This window comes from Oncorhynchus nerka, linkage group LG23 (genome assembly GCF_034236695.1).
Source record: "Oncorhynchus nerka isolate Pitt River linkage group LG23, Oner_Uvic_2.0, whole genome shotgun sequence".
In the NCBI taxonomy this organism is placed as follows: Eukaryota; Metazoa; Chordata; class Actinopteri; order Salmoniformes; family Salmonidae; genus Oncorhynchus; species Oncorhynchus nerka.
Window position 1 is genome coordinate 20,329,847 of NC_088418.1, and position 13,012 is coordinate 20,342,858.

At 45.1% G+C, this 13,012-nt stretch overlaps 1 protein-coding gene across 1 annotated transcript; it reads left to right on the top strand.

The window, feature by feature from the left end:
* The first annotated feature begins 2,800 nt into the window (after positions 1 to 2,800).
* On the top strand, positions 2,801 to 6,002 carry sox8a (SRY-box transcription factor 8a). The gene is made up of 3 exons (XM_029629146.2): positions 2,801 to 3,430; positions 3,737 to 3,984; positions 4,206 to 6,002. The coding sequence occupies exons 1-3, from the start codon at positions 3,012 to 3,014 to the stop codon at positions 4,964 to 4,966; spliced, it is 1,428 nt and encodes a 475-aa protein (XP_029485006.1). The 5' UTR covers positions 2,801 to 3,011; the 3' UTR covers positions 4,967 to 6,002.
* The last annotated feature ends 7,010 nt before the right edge of the window (positions 6,003 to 13,012 follow it).

Sequence of the window (13,012 nt, forward strand, 5' to 3'; positions counted from 1 at the left end):
ACATGCTCAAGGGGAACCTGGGAGAGCAGGTCTTCTGGCGTCAGTACCCCTTGCAAGTCTTCAGATTCAAAATCCTTGAGTCCTAATGAACACAACAAAATCCACCTTAACACAGTGTAGCTTTTGTCTGGCAGCAAACATTTACTACAGGCTGTGGTGTATTCACCATCATATCTTCACTAGTTTTAAACAACAAAAATAGTCTACACCGTCGTCCTTATACACAACGTTCTTCAGTATACTCTTTTCGTCTGCACACACTTGAAACATGGCCAAATCCTTTACAATTCTTACACTTCAGTGGTTTGGGGATCCAAGCTGTTATGGCGTATCTTACATAACCAAGCTTCACATGAATAGGTATTTTCTCTATCAAAAACAACAGGAACGACAGACTTTCTTCCTTTCCTCCATTCACCTAGCAGGTCAAACACCAGGCACCAACCACACCAGGAATTATCTTCGGGTATTCAACCTAAACATCCTGATATGACTCCTTTGATGGTTGCTTTACTCCGAACACAAACACAAAACGTATGTTGTCCGGAATCTTTTGAGTCTCACAGCAATCTCCCTCTGCTCTTCAGAAATACAATTGATCAAAATAAGACCACTCCTGGTCACTGACAGACTCTACTTTTCCAAGCGCATTCTTCACCATTTGACACCTCAAACAGGTTTCCCCACATACGCATCCTTACTCAAACACATCCCAACAAGAAACAATTCATTATCATTTACATGCGTATCTTCCACTCCAATTTTAGACTATTTCCTTTTTGTTCCAGTTTAGGATGCTACTGTTGTCCCTTCAAAACATTTGTTTTCAACAAATTTGCTCAACGCTCAGCTTAATTCCAACTCAGCATCCACTTCCATCATCTTCCCATCCAACAAGCCGTATCCCATACCCTCGATTGGAAAGGAAAGGGAATCAGGTGGGCCTTCTATACACCTGTGGTCACATGGTGCAAAAGTGACATGTTCTTTTGGATCTGGGTTGAGCAGGCAGAGTGAAGTAGAGACTTAACAACAGTTTCCATTTTTTTATAGGGCATATGGCTCAGGTAGGATACATATCACATGTTCCATTCCACAGTTTACTTATACAAAATCAAACAAACCAAAACAGGCACAGGAAGTGGCACCGTGCAGGAGCCAGGCAGTAAACAGGGCTCCACCATACCTTCAGACTGGGGGGGGATTTTTGAACATTTATTTGAAATCCTCTTACTTGTTGTTGTATCCAAATCAGATGTTATGTTATGGAATCGCCTGAAATCATATGGAACATCAATTAGCCAATAGGAGCTCTTCTTGGGGTAATGAGGCAACTTGTCACACCCGTGACATTGACACGATGCCAATTTGGCAAGTGTATGGTCGCGTTCCACTGCTAAGACGTTGCATGCGTCAACCATTGGTTGTGTTACCCTGCTCAGATGTTGCATGCGTCAACCATTGGTTGTGTTACCCTGCTAAGACGTTGCATGCGTCAACCATTGGTTGTGTTACCCTGCTAAGACGTTGCATGCGTCAACCATTGGTTGTGTTACCCTGCTCAGATGTTGCATGAATCAACCAATGTTGCGTGCGATGTCATCAACTGTGCAGTCGGGCACCAGATTGCTATAACATATGATGTGATTAGCTGATAGGCCTACATAAAATACCTATCAAGGCATTGTAAGATCTGTATGTGTCGGCAACGCCTGGGCAGAGGATTGCGCCCTAGGACTTGTGTTGTGATGGTTATAGAAATGTGTGGGAGCTAAATGTTATATGATGAATGCAGTCCAATTCCTAGCCTACAGTCAGATAAAAAAATATTTTCAACATGTAGTCTAATTATCCGTTTGTTTCTTTCAGCCCTCCAAATAGGCCTATAGACTAGTTGTTAGTTTTAAACATCCCACACAACAGATTGGAAAAAGAAAATGTAAGACACCAACAAAAGATACCCAGCTAGTGCATAACGTTCTGAGAACCATGTTTCTTACAGCTTGGTGAGAGCGTTGTTGTCCTATGGTACTTTTGCAAACAACCCTACCAAAATGTTCTGGGAATGGTGCAGGTTAGTTGCTAGGCTTTGGATCATTCGCAGCATATTTAAGGAACTTCTCAAAATAACGTTATTTTCTTGTTATTTTAATGACTTGAACAGAACATTTCCTAAAAGTTCAAATATGGTCAAACTCCAGAGATCACGCAGATGATTAAGGACCTGCTGCCTGGACTCCCGCGCAGCCACGGCCTCCTCTAGCAACCAGGACACCAGCACAGCCTCCAAGGCGCACGGGCAAACGGCCTGCCTATTGTTGTGGCTGCCCCAGGGTCCCTGCTATGCTGCCCAGCCCGTGTACTACTACAACACCCGGATGAGCTACCCCCCCAGTATACGGCCATGTGTACTGAAGAGGAGGAAAACATTCAGCTCTGAAAAGAGTGAACAAATCGCTGTATTTCTTTTTGACAGCTATGATGTTGCAGGTTCATAGGTCCATGCCTTGCATATATGGTTCCACAGTCAATGTATCTGAATGTAAACCAGAAATTCTGACCATGGATAATTATGGCTAAGAGTATCATATTTAACGTCTGGCTGATATAATACATTTAATATAGGTTATACAGATAAACGAATCATTAGAAATGATGTAACACAAATGATCAAATCACTGGCTCATATTTCCTAAAAATGGGAGGAACCAGTGGAGCTATGTCCAAACCAATGAGATATGAGGCGTGGCGTGAGAGGACCCAACCCGATTCCAACAACATTATCTTGGCAGAACAAAAAGTGTCAGTATAAAACTGAGACGACATTGTAGACATCATATCCAACAACAAAAACGTACAACAGTGTGAGAGGTAAATAAATAAAAACGAACATCACAAAGAGCGTTTGGGATTTTACATTTTTGGTCACTTAATTAAGGCTCCGTGCGTAAAATGCACATTTGGTGCAACCTACATGTAACTAGATACACCACGTCAATTTTGCGCTGAACATGACGGAGGAAAATAGTAAGTCGTTCAACAACCATCCATGCAGTCCAACGGGAACTGCCAGCTCGATGTCGCAGGACGACTCGGATTCGGACGTCCCGTCCTCTCCAACCGGCTCCGATGGACAGGCGCCCAGGCACTCACCCGGCGACGGGATTACCCCAAAACTGGACACCGGCGAGGAGGATAACCGGTTTCCCGCGTGCATCCGAGACGCGGTGACTCAGGTGCTGAACGGATACGACTGGTCGCTCGTACCGATGCCTACACGAGGAGACCGAGCTCTGAAAAACAAACCCCATGTGAAGCGGCCAATGAACGCGTTCATGGTGTGGGCGCAGGCGGCGCGAAGGAAACTAGCGGACCAGTACCCGCATCTCCACAACGCAGAACTCAGCAAGACCTTGGGGAAGCTATGGCGGTCAGTATAGATGTATATATGTAATGGGGGATATAATACACATCTGCGCGCATAATGTGCCTGCATAGAACGTGGCAGAAAAATATGCAGTTAAAATTGATGTGCACAATGTTCATTGCTGACAAGTTTAAAAAATACGTATTATTACTTTATTAGTCATGTTTCCTAAAACGTACGGCACAACATTGCCTTTTCATCATGATTACCCTAATTCTACATGCCATTTACATGATATTCATTAGGACATCCAACACTGTGCATCTTATAGTAGTCCACAACTCAACCCAAACTGTCATCAATTTCCAGCCTGCTCTCTGAAAGCGAGAAGAGGCCATTTGTGGAGGAGGCAGAGAGACTGAGGGTCCAACACAAGAAAGACTACCCTGACTACAAGTACCAACCACGGAGAAGGAAGAGCACCAAGCCAGGTCAGAGTGACTCGGACTCCGGGGCTGAGCTGGCCCACCTCCACCCGGGCCAGATGTACAAGGCTGAACCTGGTCTGGCCAGACCGACCTCCATGGGGGATGGACAACATCATCTAGAGCGGACAAGTGAGTGGCTTTCACCATTCGATTCATTTTTGCATTCCCGATCAATTGATATTCAATAATAACAGTTAGTCCAAAGTTTGGAAGTGACCTGGGCATGGTATTTATCTGGTCCTCACTAGAGGATCTTGTCCCTCCCTCTTTTAGTTGTGCAGTATGCAGGTTTCCCCTTTTTGTTTGCATATGGTAACTAATGTTTAGGCATCTGTTGTCTTTTTTTAAAGGCCAACCACATGGACCCCCCACACCCCCCACCACCCCCAAGACAGAGCTGCACCTGGGGGTGAAACACGAGGGCCGGCACCCCCTGGACGGTGGTCGGCAGAACATCGACTTCAGCAACGTGGATATCTCAGAGCTGAGCACTGACGTCATCAGTAACATGGAGGCCTTCGACGTCCACGAGTTTGACCAGTACCTGCCACTCAACGGGCATGGCTCTGCCGATGCACCTCCCAACCACGGGCAGGGGGGGCAAGGACCCAACCCCCCCTCTGGGTCCCTAAGCTCCTCCTATGGCCACTCCCACAGCAATGCCTCGCCTTGGGGTCCTAAAGGGCCGGGAGCGGGGTCGGCACCCCCTTCTTCCTCCTCGTCCTCAAGTAACAGCGATAGCCTTCACCACAGAACGCAGATCAAAACGGAGCAGCTGAGTCCCAGGCACTACAGCAGCCAGCAGTCCCACTCCACCCCGCCACCCCACCCCGACTACACCCCCCTCAACTCCGGGAGCTGCCCCTCCTCTGCAGCCTCCTCTTCCTCCTCCTCCTTGCCCAGCCCCCAGTGTGACTATGCAGACCTCCAGAGCCCCAGCTACTACAGTGCCTACACCAGCTACCCCGCAGGTCTCTATCCGTACCCCTACTTCCACTCCTCTCGCCACCCCTACGGCAGCCCGCTCATCAACAGCCTAGCTATCCCTCCACCCCACAGCCACAGCCCAAACTGGGAGCAGACTGTCTATTCCACACTCACCAGGCCTTAGACTCAGCACTGACTGCCTATGGTGCCAGTCTGACATGGCTTTCACATAGTCTGTGGGATTCTTCTGTTTGTGCCGTGTTAGTGAGGACATGACACAAGGCTCAAGATTGGACATTATCCAAGACCAAGTGCCTGCTGGTTTTGTCACGATGGACAGAGTCTTTACCCACAAGCATGCATGAATCCTCCGTGAGGAAAACGTGGACCGCACTTCTGTTTGGACCACATCACAAATTAACCCAATTCTATATTTACTTTTTCAGTTCCTTTCTTGTTCAACTCTTCATCTCAGATTGAATAATTATTATAACTTTAAAATATTATGTTTGTATTTATGTTTTATAATAAAATGTTTTATTTTGGAATGACCATTGCATTTAACAGATTTCTCAAACTAACTGTAATTCCATTTCCTATTCACATCACTTCAGTGCAGTTCCATTCCTTGTCTGAAAATAAGCCGTGGATTTCACTCAAGGCAACAGGTGTTCAATTCTTTTTCCTACGGATGGAGTTTACTAGATTTCAGGGTTGAAGGAAACAAGTTAAACGATCTACCATACGTTGTGATTGACTGGACAGCTGGACTAAGGACAGAAACGGCCATACTCACCATGTAGCATGGACCGCTAAGCCCTGTGCATCTGCTGCACTTGTCAACATTTGAAGAAGACATGTTCATTCCAGCCCTGCAGTTCTGTGTGGATGAAGGCTTGTATTTCTGAAACTCAAAAAAACATGGAGAGACTGCCTAATGGACATTCCAGGTTTTGATTATTTGACATTTATACTTGATATGTCGACTGGAGTATTTGTATGCTGGCCCTATGATAACCAGTGACTTGTAACTGGCTCTTGTAAACGCTTGATAAGCTTAGTGTGGGATGCTGTTTTATGTTTACCTTTATGATTAAATAACTGAATTGCAGAGTAAGAACTCATGCCGAGCCATTAAATACGTTTGCCCACACACCTTTTTCTGACAATTATGAATATTTTTGCAAATGACAGATAAATAAACAAAACATTTCTGAGTAGTTGGGAAAAATTTCTTGAAGACAGACTGGATGCTTGCCATGCAATTACAGAGAGTGGGTAGTGTGAGTGTGTGAGTGTGTGCACATGCGTGTGTGTGACACAGACAGAAAGCAATGCATTTTAAATAAGCCATTACTTTGTTAAAGGTTTCTATTTCTCCCTTTATCTGGGGAAAGAAAATTACATTAATGGGACCAATAAACAACAACTCCATCATTACCAAAGGCACCAACAAGCAACAGAGTATGGGATGACTTAACCACAGGGATGACATAACCACAGGGATGACTTAACCACAGGGATGACTTAACCACAGGGATGACATAACCACAGGGATGACTTAACCACAGGGAAGACTTAACCACAGGGAAGATTTAACCACAGGGATGACAACCACAGGGAAGACAACCACAGGGAAGACAAACACAGGGAAGACTTAACCACAGGGAAGATTTAACCACAGGGATGACAAACACAGGGAAGATTTAACCACAGCGATGACAACCACAGGGAAGACTTAACCACAGGGATGACATAACCACAGGGATGACATAACCACAGGGATGACTTAACCACAGGGATGACATAACCACAGGGATGACTTAACCACAGGGATGACATAACCACAGGGATGACTTAACCACAGGGATGACATAACCACAGGGAAGACTTAACCACAGGGAAGATTTAACCACAGGGATGACAACCACAGGGATGACAACCACAGGGAAGACAAACACAGGGAAGATTTAACCACAGGGATGACAAACACAGGGAAGATTTAACCACAGCGATGACAACCACAGGGAAGACAAACACAGGGAAGACTTAACCACAGGGATGACATAACCACAGGGATGACTTAACCACAGGGATGACATAACCACAGGGAAGACTTAACCACAGGGATGACTTAACCACAGGGAAGACAAACACAGGGAAGACTTAACCACAGGGAAGACATAACCACAGGGATGACTTAACCACAGGGATGACTTAACCACAGGGAAGACATAACCACAGGGATGACTTAACCACAGGGATGACTTAACCACAGGGAAGACTTAACCACAGGGAAGATTTAACCACAGGGATGACACACACAGGGAAGATTTAACCACAGGGAAGACAAACACAGGGAAGACTTAACCACAGGGATGACATAACCACAGGGAAGACTTAACCACAGGGATGACTTAACCACAGGGAAGACTTAACTACAGGGAAGACTTAACCACAGGGAAGACTTAACCACAGGGATGACTTAACCACAGGGATGACTTAACCACAGGGATGACAACCACAGGGAAGACAAACACAGGGAAGACTTAACCACAGGGAAGACTTAACCACAGGGATGACTTAACCACAGGAAAACTTAACCACAGGGAAGACTTAACCACAGGGAAGACTTAACCACAGGGATGACTTAACCACAGGGAAGACTTAACCACAGGGAAGACTTAACCACAGGGATGACTTAACCACAGGGATGACTTAACCACAGGGATGACTTAACCACAGGGATGACAACCACAGGGAAGACAAACACAGGGAAGACTTAACCACAGGGAAGACTTAACCACAGGGATGACTTAACCACAGGGATGACTTAACCACAGGGATGACTTAACCACAGGGGTGACTTAACCACAGGGAAAACTTAACCACTGGGAAAACTTAACCACAGGGAAGACTTAACCACAGGGATGACTTAACCACAGGGAAGACTTAACCACAGGGAAAACTTAACCACTGGGAAAACTTAACCACAGGGAAGACTTAACCACAGGGAAGACTTAACCACAGGGAAGATTTAACCACAGGGAAGACTTAACCACAGGGAAGATTTAACCACAGGGAAGACTTAACCACAGGGAATACTTAACCACAGGGAAGATTTAACCACAGGGAAGACTTAACCACAGGGAATACTTAATTAACCACAGGGAAGACTTAACCACAGGGAAGACTTAACCACAGGGAAGACTTAACCACAGGGATGACTTAACCACAGGGATGACTTAACCACAGGGATGACAACCACAGGGAAGACTTAACCACAGGGAAGACTTAACCACAGGGATGACTTAACCACTGGGAAAACTTAACCACAGGGAAGACTTAACCACAGGGAAGACTTAACCACAGGGATGACTTAACCACAGGGAAGATTTAACCACAGGGAAGACTTAACCACAGGGAATACTTAACCACAGGGAAGATTTAACCACAGGGAAGACTTAACCACAGGGAATACTTAATTAACCACAGGGAAGACTTAACCACAGGGAAGACTTAACCACAGGGATGACTTAACCACAGGGATGACAACCACAGGGAAGACTTAACCACAGGGAAGACTTAACCACAGGGATGACTTAACCACTGGGAAAACTTAACCACAGGGAAGACTTAACCACAGGGAAGACTTAACCACAGGGATGACTTAACCTCAGGGAAGATTTAACCACAGGGAAGACTTAACCACAGGAAAACTTAACCACAGGGAAGACTTAACCACAGGGAAGACTTAACCACAGGGATGACTTAACCACAGGGAAGACTTAACCACAGGGAAGACTTAACCACAGGGAAGACTTAACCACAGGGATGACTTAACCACAGGGAAGACGACCACAGGGAAGACAACCACAGGGAAGACTTAACCACAGGGAAGACTTAACCACAGGGAAGACTTAACCACAGGGATGACAACCACAGGGAAGACTTAACCACAGGGATGACTTAACCACAGGGAAGACTTAATTAACCACAGGGAAGACTTAACCACAGGGAAGACTTAATTAACCACAGGGAAGACTTAACCACAGGGATGACATAACCACAGGGAAGACAACCACAGGGAAGACAACCACAGGGAAGATGATCCGAACAGATGGGACGTGGGTGGCTTGTGAGCAGAATGCTCTTTAGTTAGAACTCATTTTCATTTATAGCTGCCTATTTTTGTATCTCAGACTGTTCTGCCTATTGTTTGCCAAGACGTTTCTGTAGAAACTCAACTAGACGAGGATAGAGAATGGAGACAGATTGTTAAGAGTTATTGACAGAAATAATCAGGCGTCATTGTATAATAACAGGAGTTTGATTATACAAATGACGCATGAATTTCCACCATCAATTTCCTCACTGGAATGGAGAGATCATCCCGTGAATATGGACACTGTACACAGACCAACATAGCTATTGCACAAACCAAAGCCAGGATATTTAGACAGATATACTGTACCTGGCTCATGGGTTGCTATATCTACTCTCAGGCTATTCTAAATGCCCCACGTTTCTTCCCTTGAGCTTCACTACAAATATGATGGTTAGTGATTTGGGGTTCCACCCACTTTTAATTACTTCCTGAATGGTGAAAAGACCTGGTGAGTCTCACTGGGTCGCCAACGACAACAAGTTGCCAGACAGAACCAACATTGACTTACCCATGATGCAACACGGTTCTGGAGCCAGGGTGGAGGAATACATCGGGAGACCTTACTGACACTGTGGTTAGCCACACACTACTACTGTATAGGTGGGAAAGCAGTTCCAACTCATGGATGTGTAAAAACACACAGAGGTAGTTCAAATTCTGCTAAGACTTGGCATGGAAGAATCAACACATTTTGGGTACAGTTCCATCACCTACAAAATCATAATTTCGTCACTGCACACCCATCCACACTTACAGTATAGACCTGTCAGACAGCAGCGTAATTTCCTTCCAAGTCTCTCAAGTTAAGTTCTGTTTAATTGGTCTTCTTAATTATTTTGAAACGTTTATAAGGTTTCTCACGTCTTTCTCATTTTCCATTACAGCTGTTAGAAGTTAAAGCAGATAGAAGTGTTTCATCCCATTAGAAGCAGTGAAAGGGATCCCTTGTGTGTGTGTGTGTCTATCCAGGGACTGTTATTAGATTAGTGCTACAGCTTTGCCATAGCCCTCCTTTAGACTTTAGCAACATGAAACGCCATCCGACTAAATTGAAATAGACTGGGGCAGCAGTGTAATAGACTTATAACAGTCAATTAGACCTAACACCTCTACTGACGCAAGTCTTGTCTATGTGATCATCTCTGTCTCAACATAACAGGATGCTACTGGCAAGTTGTTCCTGTGCAGTGCAACAATGACAGAAGGATGAATAACAGTTATTGAAACGGATTCCCATTTATATTGTTCAATCTAAGTAATAGATTCTATTTTCCACAAACACATAAATACTGTAGAAAGTCTAAGGAGGATCCAAGACATTGACGTTCCCAGAGATACTGTACATCTCTCATTTCAACGAACAATAGCGCCCTCTGACCCTTTGCCTTTGAGTGGTCTGGAGTGGTCTGTAGCGTGTCACAATGCCAGAAACAGAGCGACCGTGAAACCTCACTGCGGTGACTGAGGTCAACCATAGCACGTTGCCTTGGCGCCAGTCCTTGAGAAAGCATCTAGTCCCTATCTTGCAGACAGAGGGATAGCCCGTCTCTATGCCTGACCAAAAATCTGCCAACTCACTCATACCATATATCCTCTTTATATGTTCAGTACATGTACCTTTACAGCATACTATTTCATATGAATAAAATATGAATGCCATTGTTTGCTGTATTACCAATAGATAAAGACGATGTTCATTTACTCAGTCTTGAAAATTGAGCGAGGGAGGGAAAAAGAAAGTTAAAAAGAGAGAGGGAAAGAGAGAGTGAAGGCAGCATGTGGGAGCGTGTCCCAGCTGTTACTATGACGATTGGGCTGCAGCTCCATGAGCCTGACCCTCTGAAGCTCTTAATCCTGACCCCCCAACACACACACACACTCCCCATTCTGAGGGGTATCCCTTGAGGAGTTCCCGCCATGTGGATCCTACATGTCAATGTGTTACGATCTACTGGAAGTTCACGGGAAAGGCACATATTTCACAGAACAGGCACATACTGTACGTACAGGGCCTTCGGCAAAGTATTCAGACGCCTGGACTTTTTACACATTTTGTTACTTTAGTGTTTTTCTGAAATCTATTACATTATTCCCCCCCCAGCAATCTACACAAAATGCCCCATAATGAGAAAGCGAAAATAGGTTGGTACATTTTTGCACATTTATTACAAATAAAAAACAGAAACACCTTATTTATATAAGTATTCAGACCCTTTGCTATGAGACTCAAAATTGAGCTCAGGTGCATCCTATTTCCATTGTTCATCCTTGAGATGTTTCTACAACTTGATTGGAGTCCACCTGTGGTAAATTCAATTAATTGGACATGATCTGGAAAGGCACACACCTGTCTCTATAAGGTCCCACAGTTGACAGTGCATGTCAGAGCAAAAACCAAGCCCTGAGGTTGAAGGAATTGTCCGTAGAGCGCCGAGACAGGTATGTGTGGAGGCACAGATCTGGGGAAGGGTACAAAAACATTTCTGCACCATTGAAGGTCCCCAAGAACACAGCGGCCTCCATCATTCTTAAATGGAATATGTTTGGAACCACCAAGACTCTTTCTTGAGCTGGCCGCCCGGCCAAACTGAGCAATCGGGGGAAAAGAGCCTTGGTCAGGGAGTTGACCAAGAACCTGATGTTTACTCTGATAGAGCTCTAGAGTTCCTCCGTGGAGATGGGAGAACCTTCCAGAAGGACAACCATCTCTGCAACACTCCACCAATCAGGCCTTCATGGTAGAGTGGCCAGACGGAAGCCACTCCTCAGTAAAAGGCACATGACAGCCTGCCATGAGTTTGCCAAAAGGCACCTAAAGACTCTCAGACAATGAGAAACACGATTCTCTAGTCTGAATAAACCAAGATTGGCCTGAATGCCAAGCGTCATGTCTGGAAGAAACCTGGCCTCATCCCTACGTTGGAGCATGGTGGTGGCAGTATCATGCTGTGGGGATCTTTTTCAGAGGCAGGGACTGGGAGACTAGTCAGGATCGAGGCAAAGATGAATGGAGCAAAGTACAGAGTGATCCTTGATGAAAACCTGCTCCAGAGCTCTCAGGACCTCAGACTGGGGCGAAGGTTCACCTTCCAACAGGACAATGACCCTAAGCACACAGCCAAGACAACGCTGGAGTGGCTTCGGGACAAGTCTCTAAATATCCTTGAGTGGCCCAGCCAGAGCCCGGACTTGAACCCGATCTAACATCTCCGGAGAGACCTGAAAATAGCTATGCAGACGCTCCCCATCCAACCTGACAGAGCTTAATAGGATCTGCAGAGAAGAATGGGATAAACTCCCCAAAAACAGGTGTGCCAAGCTTGTAGCGTCATACCCAAGAAGACTCAATGCTGTAATTGCTGCCAAAGATGCTTGAACAAAGGGTCGAATATTTATGTAAATGTGATATTTAATTTTTACATTTTTAATACAGTTGCAAAAAATTCCAGGAACCTGTTTTATCTTTGTTGGGTATTGTGTGTAAATTGATGAGGGAAAAAATGATTTAATATATTTTAGAATAAGGCTGTAACTTAACAAAATGTGGAAAAGTCAAGGGGTCTGAATACTTTCTGAAGGCACTGTATGGAGACATGCGCTAATGGAAGCATTTCCTGGCCACAACAGACTGGCAGGAATCAACCCTCTACCACACTTTTCCTTTTGTAGACAATCTTATCCAGAGCATCTTACAGTATTCGGTCCATACATTTTCATACTGGTCCCCTGTGGGACTCAAACCCACAACACTGGCGTTGAAAGCTCCGTGCTCTACCAACTGGGCCACACCGGACATCTAACCAGAACTATGTTACTATAACTATGTATTACGATCTCACTGTTATAACCTATGAATGACATTTTTTGTAACAACCAACCCCTTGAGTACAAGGTCTGTTTGCATATGTGTAAGCTGCACAGCAGTTATCACGCTCCTTGAGCGGGAGTTTGTGCATGCAGTCAGCACACGCCAGTCCATATCTATAATAATATTGGTTCTCCACACTTCACAACTGCTCAGCCGCATTTCCCACTTCCCTCTGAGTGTCCATCCAGCACCCA

What these genes read in the sequence shown, in the direction of transcription:
- sox8a (XM_029629146.2), top strand. Translation starts at nt 3,012, where the DNA reads ATGACGGAGGAAAATAGTAAGTCGTTCAACAACCATCCATGCAGTCCA. An exon ending in ACCTTGGGGAAGCTATGGCG is followed by an intron (nt 3,431 to 3,736) that starts GTCAGTATAGAT and finishes ATCAATTTCCAG; the next exon opens with CCTGCTCTCTGAAAGCGAGA. An exon ending in ACATCATCTAGAGCGGACAA is followed by an intron (nt 3,985 to 4,205) that starts GTGAGTGGCTTT and finishes CTTTTTTTAAAG; the next exon opens with GCCAACCACATGGACCCCCC.